General features: G+C 35.7%; 1 protein-coding gene across 48 annotated transcripts in view; it reads left to right on the top strand.

Moving 5' to 3' along the window:
- ANK2 (ankyrin 2) overlaps positions 1–21,853 on the top strand; it is a 699,003-nt gene that overhangs the window by 418,519 nt on the left and 258,631 nt on the right. The window contains exon 1 of one of the 48 annotated variants that reach the window (XM_074396596.1): positions 8,971–11,815. The exons of 46 other annotated variants lie outside the window; for them this stretch is intronic. In XM_074396596.1, coding sequence (XP_074252697.1) covers positions 11,687–11,815 — 129 coding nt within the window. In that variant the 5' untranslated portion in view covers positions 8,971–11,686. Of the gene's footprint in view, positions 1–8,970; positions 11,816–21,853 lie in introns of those variants that run through there. One more of the 48 variants, XM_074396600.1, reaches the window with a different exon arrangement.

Here is a 21,853-nt window from a genome sequence, read left to right on the forward strand (position 1 = left end):
AATTTTCTTACCTTAAACAAAAAACCCGATCATATTGAATTACTCAAATGTGTGTAAGACTATTAACTGAATGTGTACTAGTGTACAGTGTGAGACTGCATAAACAAACTTAAATAATTAGTTATACATATTTGATTTAATCTAGAATGAGGTTAAGAGAAATCCTTTACCCCATTAGAGATTGGGCAGAGAAATATGGAACTGATAATTATAAATATTTCGCTAATGCTCAAATTTTACTAGATTTCTTTTAATTCATATTTTTACTCAAAATTATATAGTATTTAAATTTATAATTTGTATTCAGATATTCTAGCTTACTGTTGTATGGTATGGCTTGACAGAAAGGACATTCTCTTTTCCTCTTCTACAAAACAGAAAAATATACACTAAACAAAAAAAATATATATACAGAAAGTGTTAAAGTATCCTTCTAAACTTATGAAGACGTTTAATTCCCCCAATAGTACTTCAGAGCAACTGGATTTAGTATCTTTCATCCAGCAGAGGGCTACCAACCTCCATTAGATTCTGTGAACACATATGAGAAAGAAATTTACATGGTTTATTTCAGTGGTTTTCAGATTGTTTTAAGCAGCAGATTATTTTCCTAAGATAGAGTTCTACAGTATGGAAGCGAGATATGCTCTCTGCTTTAATTCGAGAAGGGCCTCCAAGCTGCCTCTCCAGAAGGCCTAGCGAGGTGTGGAGAATAATTGAAACCCTCCACTCTGATTTACTCCAAATTACACTTCCACATTTAAAGTCAGCTCTTTTTGGATTCAGTTGTAATCTTTAATGCTGACACCATATGGAAAATGTATAAGTGAAATGATACCCAAGTTACAAAAGTTCTTCTTCCTGGATTTTGTCTTCAATGATAATTGTAGTTCCTACCATGTGGCTGTATGTGTTGTTCATTTGTTTTTGTTTTGTTTTGTTTGGTTTGGGAAAGGTGACATTTCATTTCCAATCTAATGAGTGAGAAAGATGCTTATTCTGACAAATTTTCTTCACAATATTTCATAGGTGTGCCAACCTGACAGATTGGTTGACTGCATACTCTTATACATTTTATTCCTGTAACTGAGCCAGTTTCTGCCCTTAACTAAAACTGGATTTTAAGGATCGATTATAGGAGTGAGAGAAAGGTACATCTCCTGACGATTTATTAGTCTGCTTTGATAATAAATCTATTTTTAAAAGAACCTATTACAGAGACTTCCATTTAGAATTATGCATACTCGATATCAAGTGGTGATTGTTCTTTGTTGTGTTTTTCCATTTGAAACAAAGCTTTTGTGAGGCATCCCTTTATTCTGATTAAGGCCTGGTCTAAATTTTTGATAATGAAGCCTATTAAGTAAAATGATTATAAATAGCTATCCTTCTATCAGTGATAATAAATACTTTCTCATGCACACATGCTCATGATTTTAAGCCTCATTCCACAGTGTTCCAAGTTGTGCTTTTGATTTTTTTTTTTTGAGACAGAGTTTTGCTTTGTCACCCAGTCTGGAGTTCAGTAGCACAATCTCAGTTCACTGTAACCTCAGTTTCCTGGGTTCAAGCAACTCTCCTGCCTCAGTCCCCCGAGTAGCTGGGATTACAGGTGCATGCTACCATGCCCGGCTAATTTTTGTATTTTTAGTAGAGACAGGATTTGCCATGTTGGTCACACTAGTCTTGAACTCCTGACCTCAGGTGATTGACCTGCGTTGGCCTCCCAAAATGCTGTGATTACAGGTATGAGTCACTGTGCCCAGCCAGTGTTGGATATTGTCATTACCAAATAGTCATAAAAAGTGTGACCTTATTAATGATGCTGACCATTCAAAGTGGTCAGCAGTTTCTTTGGACACATACTATCTTTAGGTGTGACTCTATCTTCCTTCCAGCCTTTCTATCATGTTTTGGTCTTGTAAATCTATTTTTACTCTCTTATGCTTTTATATTAACGTTTTGTTTCATTTCAGAACAATAATCATAGTGATTACCATTTATTGATCACTTACCAGACATTTTACATGTGTTATTTCACTTGGTTATGTCAGGTAGATGTTATCTTCATGCATGTAAAATGAGATTGAAGCCCATAAAGATGAAGTAATGCACCCAACACAGAACCCAAATTAGGATTCAAAAACCCAAACTTGTAACCCTCTACCAAACAAAGAAGCTTTATTTCATAGCAGTATCAAGACCATCATTTGATCAGTTAATAAAAAAGATGGTTCAAGTGGAGAATCATAAAAACTGATATATGAATAGTTTAAACATTTTATTTCAACTTGAAACATATAAGTTAAAAATTCTTTTACCAGTGATCTGATACAGAATGAAGACCTTTTATTTAGGTATATTTTATTTAAGAAGTTTCCAGAATTTGAGGTTTAGCTTTGTCTTTTTAAAAATAAACAATACCTACTTGTAGGTATTGTCTCACCTGTATTCTCCGGTTTATTTTCTCTTAAATACAGTCAGTAATTACAGACACTTGGAAAACAATCTGAGTGTAGAACTTCTAAATATTTGTGAAGCTTCCTCGCTCATCTTTTTGATTTGTTTCAGTCATACCCATAATTCAACAGCAATATTTGTAGAAACTCCTCTTTATCCAGTTCTTATAAAGCATTCATATTAATTTTCCTAAAGTAACAATTTTTGGAACTCATATTTTTATTGGCTAAGATTTGTTTATATAACTGCAATAGCAAGTTCAATGGGATCAAAAGGTTTGGGATGAACATACTTGGCTCTTGATGAGCATATAACTTTACTAGTGGAAGAAGAATGTACACATATTATAGAATGGCTAGTAAGCTCTGAGCTTTTAGTGTATGGGGGGCATCAGTCAGCATTTATAGAGAAAATGGAAACATTTTCTTAAGTAAAGCTTTATTGAGAGAGCTACTCTGTTTTTCAAGAAATTAGGGGAGAGAGAGAATTTACTCCTTTTCTGTGAAGACATGGGATTGAAGCTGTATGTGTCACAGGACTTGAAACAGAAAAAGCTCTACAGATGTTTGGATTTTACAAAGTTAGTTGGGTTAAATATTGCCTGAAGTTTCTACCTGAACCGCCAAGTTTGGTTTTCATAAAAAACTTATAATTTGTGAAAATGATGTTATTTGAATTATTTCAGTTACATCTTATTTATCAGATTTTGGTGATGCTTTTGAATTCTCAAATGTTTAAAGTAGCAATTCTTTGTTAAGATTTATTACGTCATTATCAAAGCTTTGTATTAACAAGAGTATAACTTTCTGCAGTCCTGTAGTATGTATTGTTTCTGCCATTCATTTGATGCTTATGGTTCTCATTTGCTAACATTTATAATCATCGGTTCTTTTGCAAAGTAGTATGTCTTGATGGAGAGGTAGAGGAGAAAAACAAAAAACACCCATGAAAGAAACCTGTACTCTAAGAATTCAGTTTACTTAACTTCCCAACTAAGTTATACTACTTTGGGGAACCAGAACTGCTTCCCTTATACTCCATTCCTTTTGTTTCACAGTGCCTTGTTCATAGCTCCATTATTGAAGTCTTTATAGATCTGTTTCTCTCTTCTCTTGTTTCTGTTGTATGCCTGCTTGTCTTTGATTGTATCCTGGGCACCATACTTAGAAAATTATTTAAGCAGATAATATCAGGCTAAGAATAAAAGTGATTCCTTCAGAAAAGAGATACATTTACTTCTGCCAGCCTTTGTGGTCACAGGTGACTTGGGGAACATTTTAAACGAAGTCTGAAGCTTGAGTTTTGTTGTAAGTCTAGGCAATAAAACTCAGGTTATAAATCTGCCAAAGGACTGGTTATTTATTATTCTGCTCTTTGCCTTAGAGTATTGCTTTATGAGGTCTCAGATGACTGTGGAGAGGGCTCCCTATTGGACTGCACACCTTGTGTAGACATTGGCCTTTGATGCCCTCTTGCCTAGGAATTTTTCAAAATAAAAGCTCAAGTTTGCAGGGAAATGTACTCAGGAAACAAAATCAATTTTCCTGCTTGCTTATCTTTCAGTGGTTCCATTTTCCTTCAGCTTTGCTTAGCAGTTCCTTATTATCATCCCAGCAACTTGTTGCTTTTAAGAAGTCATTTATATTTTATCCAGAATTTCTAGTTTATTTCAACAGCAGTGTTTGTCTGAATACCTGGCTCCTATTAGCTGGAAACACATGCTGCTCATACAGGTGCTTAGTGTTTTGGTTGTTGATCTGATTTAGAAGTGAGATAAAGACCATGTCACACACAAAAAAGCTGAAACATGCTTTCCCTCTCAAAATGTGGTTTCTAAAGAAGATTTTATTTAATTTCATACTTTGGTTTTCATATTGCTGGAATATGAGTTTGCATGAGTAGGTATCAAATGAAAAAGTGCTGGTCATGCTATATTAGTCCATTCTCATGCTGCTAATAAATATCTACCAGAGACTGGATAATTTACAAAGGAAAGGGAGATTTAATGGACTCACAGTTCCACATAGCTGGGGAGGTCTCACAGTCATGGTGGAAGGCGAAGGAAGAGCAAAAACACGTATTACCTGGTGGCAGGCAAGAGAGTGTGTACAGGGGAACTGCCCTTTATAACCATGGGATCCTGTGAAACTTATTCACTGTCATGAGGACGGCATGGGAGAAACCTACCACGTCCCTCCATGACACATGGAGGTTATGGGAGCTACAATTCAAGATGAGATTTGGATGGGAAATTTTAAGATTAATCCCTGTGTCAAACCATATCACATGCCTAAGGCAAGAAGCAAGGAATGCCTAGCAACAGATTTTATTTGCAGGTTAACTAAACAACAGGTGCAAGCATACTTATGTCTGTTGGTAAAGAAATGAAAATGGATCACAGAAGCTCTTTCAGAGGTGGGGAAAAAGAGTCAAATATGACAGCATCCAGAAGCAGTAATAATCCAGATGTTTACAACTTCATAAAAATTGCCAAGTACCCATGGATACAATAATCATTTTCACCAGGTGAAAAATGACCAAATGGCAGCACTTCAATTTTCTGGTGCCAACAATGTAGTCACAGGGGGATTGTTTTTTGAGTGGTTGTTATTGAAACATGTTTTGTAAGTATTATATATTTATTGTAGTATCCACTGCACAGGACTTTACTACCCATAGAATTGGCTGTTGAAATTGCTTAAAGTGTTTATTTTTTAACAATAAAGGCTTTGGGTTGGAAAGTGGGAGACCTGACACATATATCATTGACTTAATGTTTGATCTACAGTTGATTTGGATATACTCTAAGATGATGTTTTGCCATTTTTCTATTGTTATTTTTGAAAAATAAGAAAATACTTTTTCTAGTTATTTACTGGCCAAGAATACTGAATTAAAAGGCTAAAATTCATGGCCTGCAAAAAGCATAGAATTATAGTCTAGTCATTTTAAATCACATTTATAGGCTTTTAGGCATTACTAATTTATATGTAAATACAAAGTTATTTTGTGAAAATTTAAGATACACATGGCTTACATTTAGATTCACATAAAGAATAACAATTAAAAATGGGTTTGTCCCAATCAAGAAAAATCAATCTCTTTCTTTGTTTTATCAACCAATTTATCCAAATGATGCATCTAATTGACATTACGTAAACTTAAAACTTTCCAGCATTGATCAAACTTACTGATAAAATTTTTCTCTTGAGACGCTAAAGCTGCTAACAAATAATTTCTGAGAAATAATACAATTCTTAAAGAAAAATATGAATTTCTTCGGGGATAAAGTCATGACATAAATAAGCATACAAAAGCATCCTCATTGACCTTGAAGGTTAATGGGGTTAGGATTGAATTTTCACATTTCAACCACAATTCAGTGCTTTTATTTGACCAAAGTAAATAGGCTAAGAAGTATACCCAAAGCTTTTATGAAAAGCTGTTAGAAACCAAAAGTGGAAGTTATGTGTGTTTTAACCGCAACAATAAATCATTGGAGGAGTTAGATATTAATTGTAGTGTTTCAATCCTTTAGTAGACTATGAGGATATCTTATTCAAAATCAGCATATTTTTTGAAAAAAAATGCATGAGCAATGTAATAAAACATCTTTTATGAGAAGAAAGCAGCCCTGAGAAGACATTTGAGGATAGATACAAGTTTGAAACTTGCACTAAGCATTTGAAGATTTTGAAGCAGCTTTCTATCAAGATCTGAATATTAGTAATTGCAGTCACTGTAGATTATACAAAGTGACTGAGATGTTCCAGGAAGGCTGAAAAGAATCACTTCTATGGCTGGACTTTCATGTCCATGAGGATAAGGGTTTTGTCATTTTTGTTACCAGATGCCTTGTGCTTCATGTAATTTTATTTAATAAGAAGATACAACCATAAATAGAAGCTGTTTGTGCTAATGAGATGGGGACAATGATGAAATCTTTACTTTAAACAAAGGATATGTTTAAAGGCAAATTTTAAGATTAATCCCTAGGATTTCAGCTTAAGATACTATTATAGTAAATTAAAAGAATGATTTTAAAATCGTGGGGCTTTTCTGACTCTGGAGTAAATTTCTTTCTTTACTTTCTGTCAAAGAGAGCACAGAAAACAAATTTGATTAGGAAGCTCCAGTGAGGGGATTTTTTTATCAGAAGAGTTTTTCACCATTAGCAAATCCAGCCCACTCACACAGGCAGACTCAGAAGCTAGGCTGTTGCACACTCATCTTTATCCATTTGGGAATGACTGAATGAGGCTGGAAGGATGCAGGGGGAGACCAGATATGTATGAAATGTCTTTTGCTTCTGAACTTTGGGGCTTTTTCAATTTTCCCTTCTCTGTACCTTTCCCTTCCTTCTGCCTACTGCAGTGTGGCTGCTGCCTGTAATCCCCAGACTTCCTCTGTCATCATAAAGGGAGGTCTGTGGTGACAGAATGGACACTATTTATGACCCACTCTTTGTGAAGCTCTATCTTCTTTATGTCAAGGGGCATCCAGAGGGTAGCTTTTCATTTCTTGTCTGTTGGCCATTGCTACTAGTTAGAAATTTTCTGTGAAACTTCAGAAGCATTATGAGCTTGAGAGGCACACACTTGAGAGCAGTCTTGAGACTGCTTCTGCATCTCCTACTCAGCCTATGAAAACCGCCTGTTTTGATTTGGAGCCGGAGTGTCCTTGCTTGCCTTCCTCAGGCAAGAGTAGAAGGCAGATACCCTTTGGGCATTCTCATTTTAACCAAATCATCTCCTTGTAGAAACATTCTTATCACAAGAAAGTAGGATATTATGAGCAAGCTCTGCTTTAGTAATTTTGCATTATCAAATTGGCTTTTGGGTTTGGTTTGAAGTAAAACAAACTGAGAGTGATATGCCATTAGATCCACTCATTCAATTTACTGTTCCTTACCTTGATCACTCATTAGTCCCCCCAAACAGAGGAAGCCTCAACTATGGATTAATACCACGAACTTGATTATAGTAATGAACTCTTGGCACATAGTTTAAATATAGTTCAAGTGAGCACATTCTTTTTTCTTTTTTCTCCCCCCTGATTGGGTGATGTTTTAACTGTCTTTGTAGTGCATCTGCTTCCCTTTCTGCTCAGCATCCACACCACATTTGTGGTAGAGTGACAATACATGCTGTTCAATTGCATAGCTGCTTCTCCTGGGCAGGGCTAGGGAAAGAGAAGGGGGAGATTAAGTTGCATATGGCCAGCTCAGTTGTTATTGAACGCTGCCTGACTGATGCCTGATGTCTGCAGAGGATTTTCTTTGGAATTTGATCAATGGAGAGCTGGACAGTGAGGACAGCAAATGGCCATTTTATCTCCTGTCTTTAAAATAAAATATGTCCTCTCTGAAGGGCAGTCTATGCTGGCTCTCAAGTTTAAATGTGAACGACAGTGTGCTCCTTACCTTTGAAGACAGAAACAGGCTTATCCCATTGATGGTCGCAATGCTTTGTGGAAGGAATCAGCTTTTGTTACAAGCTCAAAACTCAGCCACAATTATATCTCTGCTGGAGGTTTGATGGGAAGAGCCTTTTAATGTGGTGCATGCATCATTTCAATGGCTGTGAGCTCCTGGGATTGGAACCTGGTGCCTTGTCTGTGCAGAGGTCAGCTGGTGAGTGTGCACTACTCTCTTTCCTCAGAGAACTGATACCGATTATTTTCCATTCAAGTAGAAATCATAGGAAAGTTTGAGCAAGACAAGTCTACAAGAAGGAATGATTTTAGAAACATGAATTTCTCAACAGCTCACTACTGAATAAGTTATTATAAAGAGGCAAAGTCATCGCTGTGTAGGAATGCTTAATCTATCTAGCTTTCCTGAAAGGATTATGCGCTACTATTTCCTATGGGAGCAATCTGTTCCTTAATTAAGGAAAAGGGGGAAAAACACACACGCTAAGAATGGACTTGTGATCAGTTTATTTATTTACAAATATTTATACTAATTGTCTGGGATTTCCCGTTTTGTGATTTGAATAGTGAGATCTCTCAATAAGGGCTTTTGGAGTAGGTTTCTTTTCCAAGGTGGGTTGATTTAAGAGCCCTGAACTTTGGCTCTCTTGCCCTTGTGAGCCATCCCAAGGAAAGACACCTGGAAAAAATTATTTGTTGTCTAGTGTCCTTATCTATAAAAACATGCTGATTTTGCTTCTCTGTGTCACACCTAAGGGTATTATGAGAAAATGTAAGCAATGTAGTGAATTATTATTCTTAAAGATTTGGCAATCAGAGTGCTTTGTGAAATGTGTATGTCAGTCAATGTAACAACTAACAAACTAAAATCTGGTTCATTACCTTATCTTTATGAGACAAAGATAAAAAGAGCTGTCATACTTGTTTATAGCAAGTAAAAGAGTCTTAGAGACTAAGGCTCTATTAACTGTGTCCCAATTTTTTTTTTTTTTTTTTTTTTTTAGTTAAAGTTTAGTTTAAGTTGAAGTTTAAAAAATGTGTAGAAATGTGTAATTTTCCTGACGTTAGAAAACAACATAGTGAAATTGTTAACTGTTTGATTTTACAAGTCTGTTTCAAGCTCATTAAAAGCCAATGAAATAAAAGGTTTTTGTTGACAACAGGAACTCCTCACTTTCTTCTCTATCTGTGCTTCTGATTTTTCACTTTCCTAATGAGATGTCTAGAAGAAGAGAGGATATTTTGATAGAGTATAAGCAGGTTTTAAAGGGCAGTGAAAAGTTCTTGTACCAGAAGAAGCCAGAGTCACCCGTGCAACAGGGAAACCATTGCAGGAGGCTCAGCCACATTTCACTGGGACCCATACTATTAAGCTAAATGGACATCCGTGAATCAAGTAAGACTTGCTCATTGCAAACATATTTTTAAAAGAATTTAGAAGAAAAGAGAATGCCAGATGGCATTCAGAACACCCTGTGCTCCAGTCTTGCTGCCTTCCTGAACCACCTTCTTTCCTAATGACTGCTTTGACACCACAACAGTTGATTCTCCAGAGTGCTTCAGAGGAGAAAATGTTTGAAATATGCTATGTCAGGTGGCAGGCAGTGACTCCCCTGTCCAAGCAGATAGAAGAATCCTCCCCACATTCACACATTATCTTCCCAGAAAGCCTGAATGGCTAGGTGTATTTCTATATAAACATGTAAAAGGTTTTTCAGACGAGGCAGTTTGAAGGGCTTAGATACGAATGAAGCTGGTTTTAATTAATTTGTTTATTTTAACATGAATTTTCAGCTGTTCAGATCAGAGAAACCTAATGCTCCCCATACATGATAAAAACTGCTTCCCTTTCTCCCTTCCTCTACTGTCTGTAAGTTGACTGACAATCATATCAACAATACAATGCTGATCCATGCCATGGTGATTATTGTTTCCTTTGAGTGACTTTTGAGTCAGATTAAGTGTTAGATTCTCTGTACTACCATGGAATGCATTTCGCTTGCTTATGGGATATTTTATTAATCTTACTGCTTCCAACTCAGTTTAGGTAAAAGGAAAAATTGCAAATTATGTTGTATAAACTATAACATGTACCATCCACATTAGTATTCCCCCCCCCCGCCCCGAAGAGTTGCTCTCTTACTAACTTTATGTAGTGCAAGAAATGAGACTTTACAGTCTTCATTTATGGAAGTAGTATGTCATAAGGGTTAGAATACAAAGCATCATTTTCTAGGAGAGCACTTTTAGGGTTATTTTACTCTTTTCCTAACAATAGCATATATATAGACTCAGACTATTTTGTTTTACTATCAATGATTATAGTAGTGAAAACCCTTCTCTTAAAATGCAACAGTTGTGTGTGTTGGGAAGGAACGTCCATAATTCCCTATATGCAATATAGTGGTATGATTCTGTCTCCAGCTAAGAGTGAATAATTAAGAAGTGAGTGCCATCCTTGGCATCCTATTGGGCCTTGATAAAATTTTGGCAATATATGTAATTGGAATACTGTAGAAAACTTCATCTTCTTGAGTTAACAGCTTGTATCCTCTTTCCTCTTTCATTGAGCCTCCCTTTTGGGTGTATATATAGGAACATCCAGAAATACTAAGCCTGCTTTTACATACAAGGTGGAGTACAAAAAAAAAAGAAAGAAAGAAAGAAAAAGAAGAAAGGAATACTAATCCTGCTTTACTTCATCACATGCTTTTCAAGTAAATATGCAAGTGACAAAAGCCTTTGATAATAATGAGTACCTGTCTGCCCTCTTCGAGTGATGAAGAGTGGCTTTGGGTGGTGCCTGCTTTCCTCTTTCCCTTTCTCTTTCCCTGTCCTCCTCTCCCTCTTTTGAGCTCCCCCTTCTTTGTCCCAGGAAAACCTCACTGAACCCAGATTATACTGTGTGTTCACTGACAGCTCCTTTTTCTGCTTAATGCAGCTCCCTAATGCAGCCTCACGTGGATCTGTAAATGGCACAGTAGGACGGGGCAACTCCCAGCCCTTCCCAGACCTGCTCACCCCTGTATTGCCACGGCAGTGGCAAGTAACTCCAACTGTGCTCCTCTTCTCTCAAAACAGCAACGTCCATTCTTTACTTTAAATGAACCTTGGAGAAGGAAAGGACTGTGAGATGAAAAAGACAGGAATTCATGTCATGTGCTAAAGCAGAGCAGCCGTAGCAACGGCAGTAGCAGCAGCAGCACGGCAGCAGCAGCAGCAGCAGAGAGTCCTTTAGCGAGACTGCACCATTTTCTTCTCACCCTGCATAGAGGTGTGGTTGGAAGCAGCAATAAACTACCCACCCCCTAGCAGTTTCACAGGGGTGGCCTCTTCCTGGCTCCAGTCAGAAGACACAGACTGTCTGGAGGAGTCCCCAAAGACTGTTCCAATTGGTGATGTGTGTCTAAGGATGGCTTTTTCAACTAGTAGGATGCTTCTCTGCACTTGGAGCCACCCAACTGCTGAAGAGCTGGAAGTCTAGTGCTCCGCCTTCCCCCGGGACCATTTCTGAGTGTGGGTGCACACCTATGCCTGTGTGTGTGCAGGTGTGTGCTGCTCGAGGTCTCGGTTTGGGACCTCAGTTCCTTGTAGTGAATTGTGGGTGCTGCAGAGGCTGGAGCAAGATTATGACCTAGCTCGGGGGCAGAGTGGATTATCTTGTGAGTGTTCTGGCTGCCAGCCATTGCCCTGGTGGAGAAAATCACATCTCCATACAGCTCTAAAATCACCTGGATTGCTGGGGAGTGGAAATTGATCCTCTGCTACTGCTTCTGCTGATTTCCTCTGCAAAATGGCTCACGCTGCTGCTTCTATTAAAAAAGTTCGAGAGGCTGATGTGGATGAAAAGGAAAAAAATCTTGAGAGAGACAGAAAAAAACAACGGAAAATCCCCAGAGAACGTATGGAACGAAAAAGAAAGGTATGAGGAGCATCCTTTTAACCCTCTCTTTCTGCAGCTCTGTGTAGAACCATCAGCCTCAGAACTGGCAACTTCATCCTCGCTTCCTTCCATCACTCCCCTGCACCATTTCCAAGCTCAGTTTGCAGCCTAGAGCTCATGCCTAAATTTGCTGCATTGGGAGGAGATGCTTGAGCAGGGTGAATTTCCTTTGCTTTGACCGAGCAAGGCAAAAATGCCTCCACTTCATTTTTCTTTTTCTGTGTCAATTATCTTTATTTACTCTCAAAGCTAGGTGCTTTATCTCTCCAGGCTACTCTGAGTACTGGGCATAGAGGAAGGAAAGGGCTGATTTATGGTTGGAGGGTTATTTTCCTCTTCTTGTTTCTCGTCTCTACTACTGTATCTGTAGCAGTGTGCCTTCTTGCTGACTGTATATTTGATGTAGACCTCTAGTTAAGAATAAACTACAGATTTTATTTACTTTTCTTTTCCCTCCTGGAGGTTTACACTGTTCTATGTGAAGCAGCACTAAGAATATTGGTGCAGTGAGCTGTGTCTCTGCATTTTTAAAATTTTAATTAATTTTTTGTTTTCTATCATTAATCCTTTTTTTTTTTTCTGTATATGGCAATTAAAACAACCAAGGTTAAACAAGGGATGAAATGTTGATTCCTTTTACATTAAACTATTGTTTCTTCCTCTTAAAATATTGTTTTCCTTTATAATAGAAATAATCTTACAACTTGATGTAACCAAAATACTCATTTAGTCAGTGATCGAGATCTATGAAGGAAGATTCTGTAAATGTTTTGATTAACAAAGTAGGTCACTGAATAATTTCAGAAGATGATAAGTGGCATATTACATTAGCAGAGCACTAAAATAGTGGTTTTTACACAAGCTGTTATTAAACATAGCTCTGGGATTAGGGATGCAATGGAGATGCATGTACTTAATAATCCATAAGCTCAATGGACTCTTTTTTCTTCCATAATTGATACTTTTACCTTTCAATTTGGAGGATGTTGTCTTTTCCTTATTTTTAGAAAGACACTTGAGAACCCACATTGAGTTAAAATCTCACTGCATAGGGATTCATTACATTTCAGTTTACAACTTATCTCACCACCAGTTAGATCAAATGACTGTTATTAGGCTACAGAAATAAAATTAGCAGTATATAATGATTTCCCTTCTGAGGAAAACTTTACTACTGCTTGTCTGACCTTTAAGAGGCCTTGTTGTTTCAAGATTGCATTAATTCTTTTTTTTTTTGCATCAAAAGTATTATTAGCCATTTTGTGGAGGTTGACTTCCTTCTTGACAGTGACTGCAGTTCTGTTTCTAATCCTCTAAATGGAACATTATTGTATAAAGCAATTTTCTGTGATTATATCTTTTTTATCTTTTGTTCTCCAAAACACGGTATATGATTTCTTGGCTAGGGGCCCTTTCAGCATTCAGTTGTGACCTAGCAACTTTGCTTAGCTAGAGTACCATGCACACACCTGGAAAATCACTTGATCTCACTCTGGTTTGTTTCTGCATCTAGTTGAATGTTTTTCCTTTTATAAACCTTGTTAAAATAGAAAAACTGTATTGTTGAAATAAAAGGTGCCAGTTGTTGTTGAGAATCTCAGTTGCTTGGATGCTGCATTGCTTTAGCTTGAATCCAGAACCACAGGCGAGATCATTGGTTAGTAATGTGGTCATGTGACAGGATCATCTGGTCTTCACATGTAGATGTCATATCTAATCTAGAACCAGAGAAAATTAGGAAAATAAAGACATAGCTAGTCTTCGTTTTTGTTCCTCTTTTTTTATCTGCACCTATTGCTCCTCCTCCCTTTTCTACTGCAGATATTTACACAGCACAACAAACTTGCTTAAGGAGTGGATGTGCTTTTTAGCTATATTACACTTATTTTCTAGATAGACAGTCCCTCCCCCAAACTTATCACACACACATACCCACTGACCCACTTTTCAAATTTTATTTAAGAGAAGAAAAATTTGCCTCATCATCATACCTTCAGGTGTACATCATACTGTAAGGTGTACATACCTTCATGATAGTTCATGAGGAAGTTTAAAAAACGGTTGCCTGTTAGTGGCATTTAAATTTTAAAATTTTAGGTTGCCTCTTAGTGGCATTCTGGAATACCATTTGCAGAAAGTAATTTTAAAATTATCTTCGTTTATTTGCTGATGACACTTTATAATCATAAGGGAAAACATGAGTTGTAGAGATGATTGAGTACATCATTTTCATATCCATTTGTAATGCTCTTGCTAATGAAACTGTTTACTTGAAAAATTCAGTTGAAATCCACCCCAATGCAGATAAAAGCCTATTATGGGCCTTGAAAAAAAATAAGTTGGTTGTGAAGGGTTTTTATCAAGGTAAAGATATTGAATATTAAAATTAATTAAGCAGTCACATTTAATCTTCATTTTAACATTCTTTTGCAAACTTGCTGTTAGTTAAACTTTGTATTATTATTTTGTACTCCATAAAATACTTAAAATTCATTTTCATTATTAGTAAACTTGAAACATGTTGCCTACTTCACTATAACCCCTCTGCCAAGTTGCCAGTGGTGTGATGTTAAAACAATGTATACTAAGGGTTCTAGTTTCAACCTCATTATAAGCAGAACTTATCTTAGAATAATATGTTTAGACTTCTTTGGGCTATACTCTGGTTAGCTAATATTTAAATATGGTATAGTATACACCAAATATCTATTGTATCTGTGTCATACTATGTAGAGCTAGAATAAAACCAAGCTTTAAACAAACAGACAAAGATTAAGATGAGTTAAAACAAACTAATTTAGTATGTTTGCTGAAGAGTACATTACTCTGGCATTTTACATGAATCAGAAGTTTCCTATTCTAGTTATTAGCTTATATTAACAAGTCATTTCTTTGTATGTTCAGATTTCTAGTTTTTATGTTGGAATTTGAGAATTTAGAATTGAAGAAGATGACAAAAAAAGAAAAAGAAAAGGAAATGGTTATGTGACTCATCAGCATTCTCACAATTTTGTGAGACTTAGTTCTAGAGAGTGATTTCAAGTTTAATATTCTTTCCGCAACCACATACTATTTCCCAACTGTGTGTTTTTTAAATTGAAAATATACATAATTTTTAGAGAATAAGTAAATATATTTTTTCTTTAAAGTAAAGCATATATTTATTTATTTTTAAACTTTTATTGTAAGTTCAGGGGTATATGTTCAGGATGTGCAGGTTTGTTACATAGGTAAACGTGTATAATGGGGGTTTGTGAACAGATTATATCATCACCCAGGTATTAAGCCTAGTACCCATTAATGATTTTTCCTGATCCTCTTCCTCCTCCGAACCTCCAGCCTCCGATAAGCCCCAGCGTGTGTTGTTCTCCTCTGTGTGTCTGTGTGTTCTCATCTTTTGGCTCACACGGATAAGTAAGAATATAAAGCATATATTTAAATAATATTTCTTATTTAAATTTATAATCACCATAAATTTTCAAATAAATCAATATGTTTACCATTTCTCAGCACTGACAAACCATTGTCCAATCCATCATAATGTCTACAGTGCTCACTGGAAACATATGACTTAAAAGGCAAATGTATGACTAGCTCTTAATATCCTGATGCTTGGGAAATTCTTTTTATTATTTTAATTTATACTATTAAAATGCCAGAGTTCATATTTTCTGAAAAAATATTTAGAATTATTTATTAAGTACCCATGTGGTCCTGTATCTGACACTTCACACACATTGTACCCTTAACCCTGATAACAGTCCTTTATATTAGGTCTTATTCTCTAGATTTCACAAGGAAATTGCTTAATCAATTTATGCTTAATCATACACAAGCAGCATGTGGCGGAGTTGGGATTTGAATCCAGGTCTGTCTGGCTCTAAAGTTCATTGGAGAAAAAAAAATAAGATTTTGGTCTTGTTCCTACCCTGAATGTAGATTATAAGAAAATCACTTATTCCACCAATGCTTCAATTTCTTTACTTCTAATTACCTTCCTATAGCTGAAAGAAATTTAAATACTGTGACAATAAATTAAATGATGAATTTGAGGGGGAAATTATTTAAATTAGGATTGGGATTATATCAAAATTGCACCAAAATATTTCATGAGATTTCTTGGAAAATCAACTATTAGAAGTAAACATTTGCTCTTTAAAATGATGTTAATTGCTGGCAATTATAGACTATGATATATAATCTTTTTTGTTACAATCTTATCAGGACTTCAAGATGTATTAGCATGTCTACTTTTACTAAACTGAAAGGTGATTCTGCATGGAATTAAGTAGAAAGTAAAAGCCAGCTTCCTTCCAAGTTATTGTCATTGAATTCCACAGAAAAAGATTCTGAATAGTTGTTTGCTCTTTAAAATGTAAATAGTCATTAGTCTTGGTGAGAACAAGACTTATTTCTAGGACAGCCTTTGGGGGAATCCCCCCACCACGTTCTTCTTGTTCATTTGGATTTAATTGTTAGCTATGATAATACTTATTGAATTTATGTAATAAAGTTCTCATCAAGTTGTAAGGGGACATGGAGAAATAAAGATATTTAAAAGGTATGTTAGTATTTTCTTCTGAATTTAAAGTGTTTTATTTGCAAGTTGAGAGTGGAATGTATTCTATAACTTTCGAGTTGTGTTGTAAGGAGAACATCACACACTGGGGTCTGTTGGGGGGCAGAATAGGAGAGGGACAGCAGGGGGTGGGGAGTTGGGGAAAGATAGCATGGGGAGAAATGCCAGATATAAGTGATGGGGAGGAAGGCAGCAAATCACACTGCCATGTGTGTACCTATGCAACAATCTTGCATGTTCTTCACATGTACCTCAAAACCTAAAATGCAGTAAAAAAAAAAAAAAAAAAAAAAAAGCAAAAACAAAAAAAACAAAAAGAATGAGTTGAAAGTGAACATGCAATATAGTGTAACACTGAGCATGCTTTCCCTGGTGGTCTGTAGGTGAAGCCTGCAGTGTAGGACGAGATTGGGCAGCCAAGTCATCCCTCTCCTTTTTGAGTCTTCTTCTTGGGCACTTAGCAGGCTGTTTCCAAAGGGAAGCCCAACTCTGGAAGTTGCACCACTTAGTCAAGAACCATGTATGCACAAAGATGTCTGGGCACCAAACCAAATACACTGTGATTAAAAATGCAAACCTCAATCAGAATAACAGGGCACTGTAGTTTGTATTACATTCTAGAACTCTGCAAACATGGGAAATTGCAGTCAACGGTTTTTAAAACCTACATGGAATTGTCTTTATGTTAACTTCCCAGAACCCTTTCATCAGTATGTGAGTATTTCCAGAAATCACATTAACATAAAGTAGATTAATGATGTCTTGAGCTTCATCTGGACAGATGCCCTTCTTATGTCCTAGTGTCCATTTATTTGTGAAAATTCAAAAGTTTTGTTGATTCACTTTTCCCATTTTGAGTCTAAATAAATATGTTCAGTCATATCTATTTAAATGGGATAGCTTCCACAGAATCACCATTATTATTATTATTATTTAAAACCTGTTATCTTTTCTTTATCACTACTCCGATTTCTTTTCTTAGCTCAATTCACAAATCCTTTCTTGGCTAGAATCATTATCTTTAAATAAGTGACTTGCATTATTAATGACACTCTTCACCAGCACCGTAAAGCTGAGTTTTTATTAGTTTTTAATTATAAAAAACTTCTTTTGACCATTGAATGGTGACTAAATAACAGCTTAGGGTCACAGGCTGTCAAATTTATGCAATTGTGGCAAAAGTAGTCCCAAATGTGTAGCCCAAAGTATATTTTAAGGAGACAGTTGAATGAAAAAGAAAATCTTAATTGAAATAAAGCTAACATTAGTGACTTGATTTATTTTTGAAATCTAAAATCTTATACACACTCAATGTCATACTTTTTACTGTTTTATTAGTCTGTGTTCATATAAATGTTTTCATCTTTAAAATATCAGAATTAATTCCTTGGTTACGATTATTACCAAACTTTTAATTTTATTAGTCCTCTTATTCACCAATTGATTAGAAATTATGATATTTGCATTACTTTTTGACATCATAATGAATACAGAAAATATTTTGTAGAAAGATTGTAAGAGTCAGTGAAAGTGCAAGGAAGTTAAGACTTCTACTCATGCCATATTTAATGATCTACTTATGTTCATATTTTTCCATTGTGACATTCTTTTTTATTGTATTTCTCAAAATAATTTCTTCTTTACAAAGAATATTGACTTTTAGTCTCAGTCACAGAGACATTGTATACTAAAATAAAGAACAGTACAAAGAAGGCATTTCTCAAATTCTGGATTTCGGTATAAATTGCTAGTGAAGTCATCAGCTATTTGAGTGTGACCCTTTTGCTCCAAAGGCAAACTCATGCTTTTAAACATTTACTGTGGAAAGTCTCACCAGAATCACCTGGTTCTATCCCATCTATAATAAGTCAGGATCTTGGGGTAGACTGGAAGGGAAAAGAGACTATATTCCAAATATTTTTGAAGCTCCCTTGGTGATTCCAATCAGGGTTGTAAATGACTAGAATAAACATTTCCATTCCCCCACCAACCCCTACTCTACTCAATCGAAATTTTGAGCAATGATAGATTTACTTCTAATAATCAGTATGATGTATGACTCTAGTTTTTCCATGTTTAAATAGGCGACATCCTGGTAACTTTCTGAAAGTTTAATAAGACTACTTGGTTTATGTAATAACAAATCAATTCTGGGCACAGAAAGGAGGAAACAAGTGTTTAAGAGATAAGTTGCAAGACTTCATGATCTGCAATTTGACTAACTTTGCCCTAATGGAATAATCTTCAGGAAAAGAGGTTGTGTGTATCTGACTTTTATGTAACTAAGCTCAAAGAGGTGGAGAAGTAATCCAAGCTAAGTTTTTGAAGGAAGATCACTACTCTGTGAATTAAAAATTATGTCTTAAACAGGTTGTCTTGTTTTGAAAGAGCTCAAGTTAGTGTCCTAGGGATTTAATTGGTAACTTAGCAGCCTTGGAGGCCTCAAACTTTTGGAGATGTCAACACTTCTAGGACACCTAACACAAGTCAGCAACTACTTTTTGTGTTTTGCACTTGACTTTGATAGAGCCTTTCAAAATCATGTGTAATATGACATGAATGTGGTGAGAAAGAAGGAATAAGTAATTCATAGATGAGTTGTCTCCTTGAATTCTTCAGATACTCTCTTTCAATCTTTCTAACTCATCAACTTCTTACAGTGCCAAGATCTTTTGTTTATTTGGTTGGTTGGTTGGTTGGTTTCTGTTTTAGTTTTTTGCATGAACACTTAATCAATTGTTTTGTCACTCTCTTTCTGGTTCACCACACCTTTCAGAGCAACCAGAAAGTGATTCCTGACTCAGCTGTACAGAATTCTGAAGGTACTTTTTCAGCAGGTACAGTTGGAATTACTTCTTCTATATTCCTTTATTTCATTAGCAGCTTTGCCAGGGAAAACTCTTTTTGCTCCCATTAGAGCTTCATTTATATCTAACTTAGCCTTTTTCTAGAGACATCTTTCACTGTATATCATTATTATGTTGCTTATCATAGAGGAACATATTAACAGAAAACAACATAAGTAGTATTCGGGAAGAGAATATGTGGGCTGGGTGTGGTGGCTTATGCCTGTAATCCCAGCACTTTGGGAGGCTGAGATCTGAGGTTAGCTTGAAGCCAGGAGTCGAAGACCAGGCCGTACAGCATAAAGAGACTCTCATCTCTTTATAAAAAAAAAATCAGGGATATGACACTCATTATAAATACGTGTCTTAATCTAATCAATTTATTTGGTTAAGAATAATGGTGTTATTTTACATTAACCTATATTTCTTGGCTTTTAATATATTTTTGCATAGAGACATTTTAATTACCAATTTTAACTCACTTTTTTATAGTTTGTAAAAAAAAAATGGCTTCACTTAAGACTGAAAATAACCTCTCTTTGTGTATTTGAATGTAATTAATGATGGTTTCTCCAAAAGTCTATTTTTCAGGGGAAAAACTTAATCTCTAGGGTTTTTTTTCCCCAAAAATAAATAATATTACACTCACAAACATGAATTCTAAGAATCTACTTTTATTATTATTATAAAGATTAAATATTATTTTTGCATTTGAAACCAAGTTTAGCCAATAACCCTTTCAAGACATTGATCAGGATAAGAGGTGGATGTGAGATCTAAGATGATAAAAAAAACTGGCAAAACACCAGAAAACTGTTTACTAAGTTCATCAATTATATTTATACAAAATTACCAGATACTTCTAATGCTCCAAGTAAACAAATTCAGGAGATCTGTCCTTAATTCTGTCTACTGACTATAGCGTTGGGTAAACAATTGACCTCAGTTTTTGCATCTATAAAATGATGAGGATCTGAGATGTTAGAATTCTTCCTGTTTTTATGATTCTGTGTCATTTTGATTGTTTCTTTGCTTCCCTTTATTATTATAAATGATTAAGACTGTTGGTAGAATTTCCAAGTTTTTCTTCATTTAAGAAATATTTTTGAGCTGACACTATGTCCTAGATGGAGTACCTTTATTCAAGGAGCTCATAGAACTCCTAGGAACTTTCACAAATAACAAGAATGAAATGTTATTTGCGCGATTATGTTAGAGTTGAGATTGTCTATTTTTGTTTATATGACGCAAGTTTTCTTTAGTAGGTCTTACCTGGGAGATGGAATAATGGAAGGAAATAGTTCCTGTTGTGGTGCATGAAATTTTATGAAAGTTATTAAGACAGGATATATATAAGACGAAGTAATCATATGAAGCTGTGTGGTTGTTTTGTATTTCAGATACTGATTTGAGCCATTTTGAAGGAAGAAGTTTACTGTGGTTTCCTGAGAACCACAGTTTAATTTCTCCTGGAGAATTTTATTCTCGCTTTTCATTTAGGTACTCTGTACACTGATAATACCACAAGTTAGGAATTCACAGAGAAATATCATCATTGTTTTATTAATCATTTTACAAAGATCTGATGGCAGTGATGGTATCTGCCTTTAAATTGCAGGGTGCTGTAATAAACAAGCACCCACAGTAAATGCTTAAACCTCAGCAATTCACAAGCCTTAGTGAACTGTACAGCTTAGTGAAAATAAATCTCCTGAGTTCTTCTAGAGGTAGTAGTACAAACTTCCTTATTTATGGCTCCTGCCTCAAACTGGGCCAGAATGCTTAATTAAACCATGTCACATCCTAACATGACTGAAACCAATAAAATGTAAGTGGAACAGGTTACCATAAAACAGTAACTTCTTTGAGAACAGAGGTTACTTAGGGAATGAGGAGCTTTTGTTCACGGTAGTCACCTACAAAACTTGGGGCTTCACTGTGGGCTCTGAAGGACAGGAATCAAAGCCTGGGTGTGGGTGGGAGAGAGAAAAGCCATCTGTGAAAGCACGTGTTACCATTACTGGGGAAAAGGAAGACAACAAAGGACCCAGTAGCAGATGCCAATTCTCTGACTACAAACACTTTATTGAATATAAGGGCCCTTGTATATAACATAAAGCACTCATACCCAGTCTTTCAACACAAGGGACAATATTTTAGAACTTTCAGCTTTCATACTAGAAAACAGAACCAAAAGATAGAAGAAGACTTTGTAATATGCTAATATGACAATTTTTTTGCCATTGAAGGAAACTTGGTAATTAAGACTAATGCCCCTTAATCATTGTAACTGACTTTCACATGGGGGCCCTCTGGGTTATGTATATTCTTTAGTAAGTTGTATAAGAGCCTCTGAAACAATTTAGCCACTCCGGTGATCTTTAAAATTTTATAAAACTTTATTTTTGATCAGGACATTCAGATAATGACACTTCTTAGTTTTAATCACAGTTCTCACTTAGAATCAAACAGAAACTCTTTTAATGTGTGCTTGTTTTATTTCTCCTCTTTCATGTCTTAGATGAATATTTCCCATGCTTCATTTTCCATCAAGCGTCCTCCCTATTTCCAAAGTGGGTTCAGATAACTCAG

This window comes from Saimiri boliviensis, chromosome 3, assembly GCF_048565385.1.
Source record: "Saimiri boliviensis isolate mSaiBol1 chromosome 3, mSaiBol1.pri, whole genome shotgun sequence".
Taxonomy (NCBI): Eukaryota; Metazoa; Chordata; class Mammalia; order Primates; family Cebidae; genus Saimiri; species Saimiri boliviensis.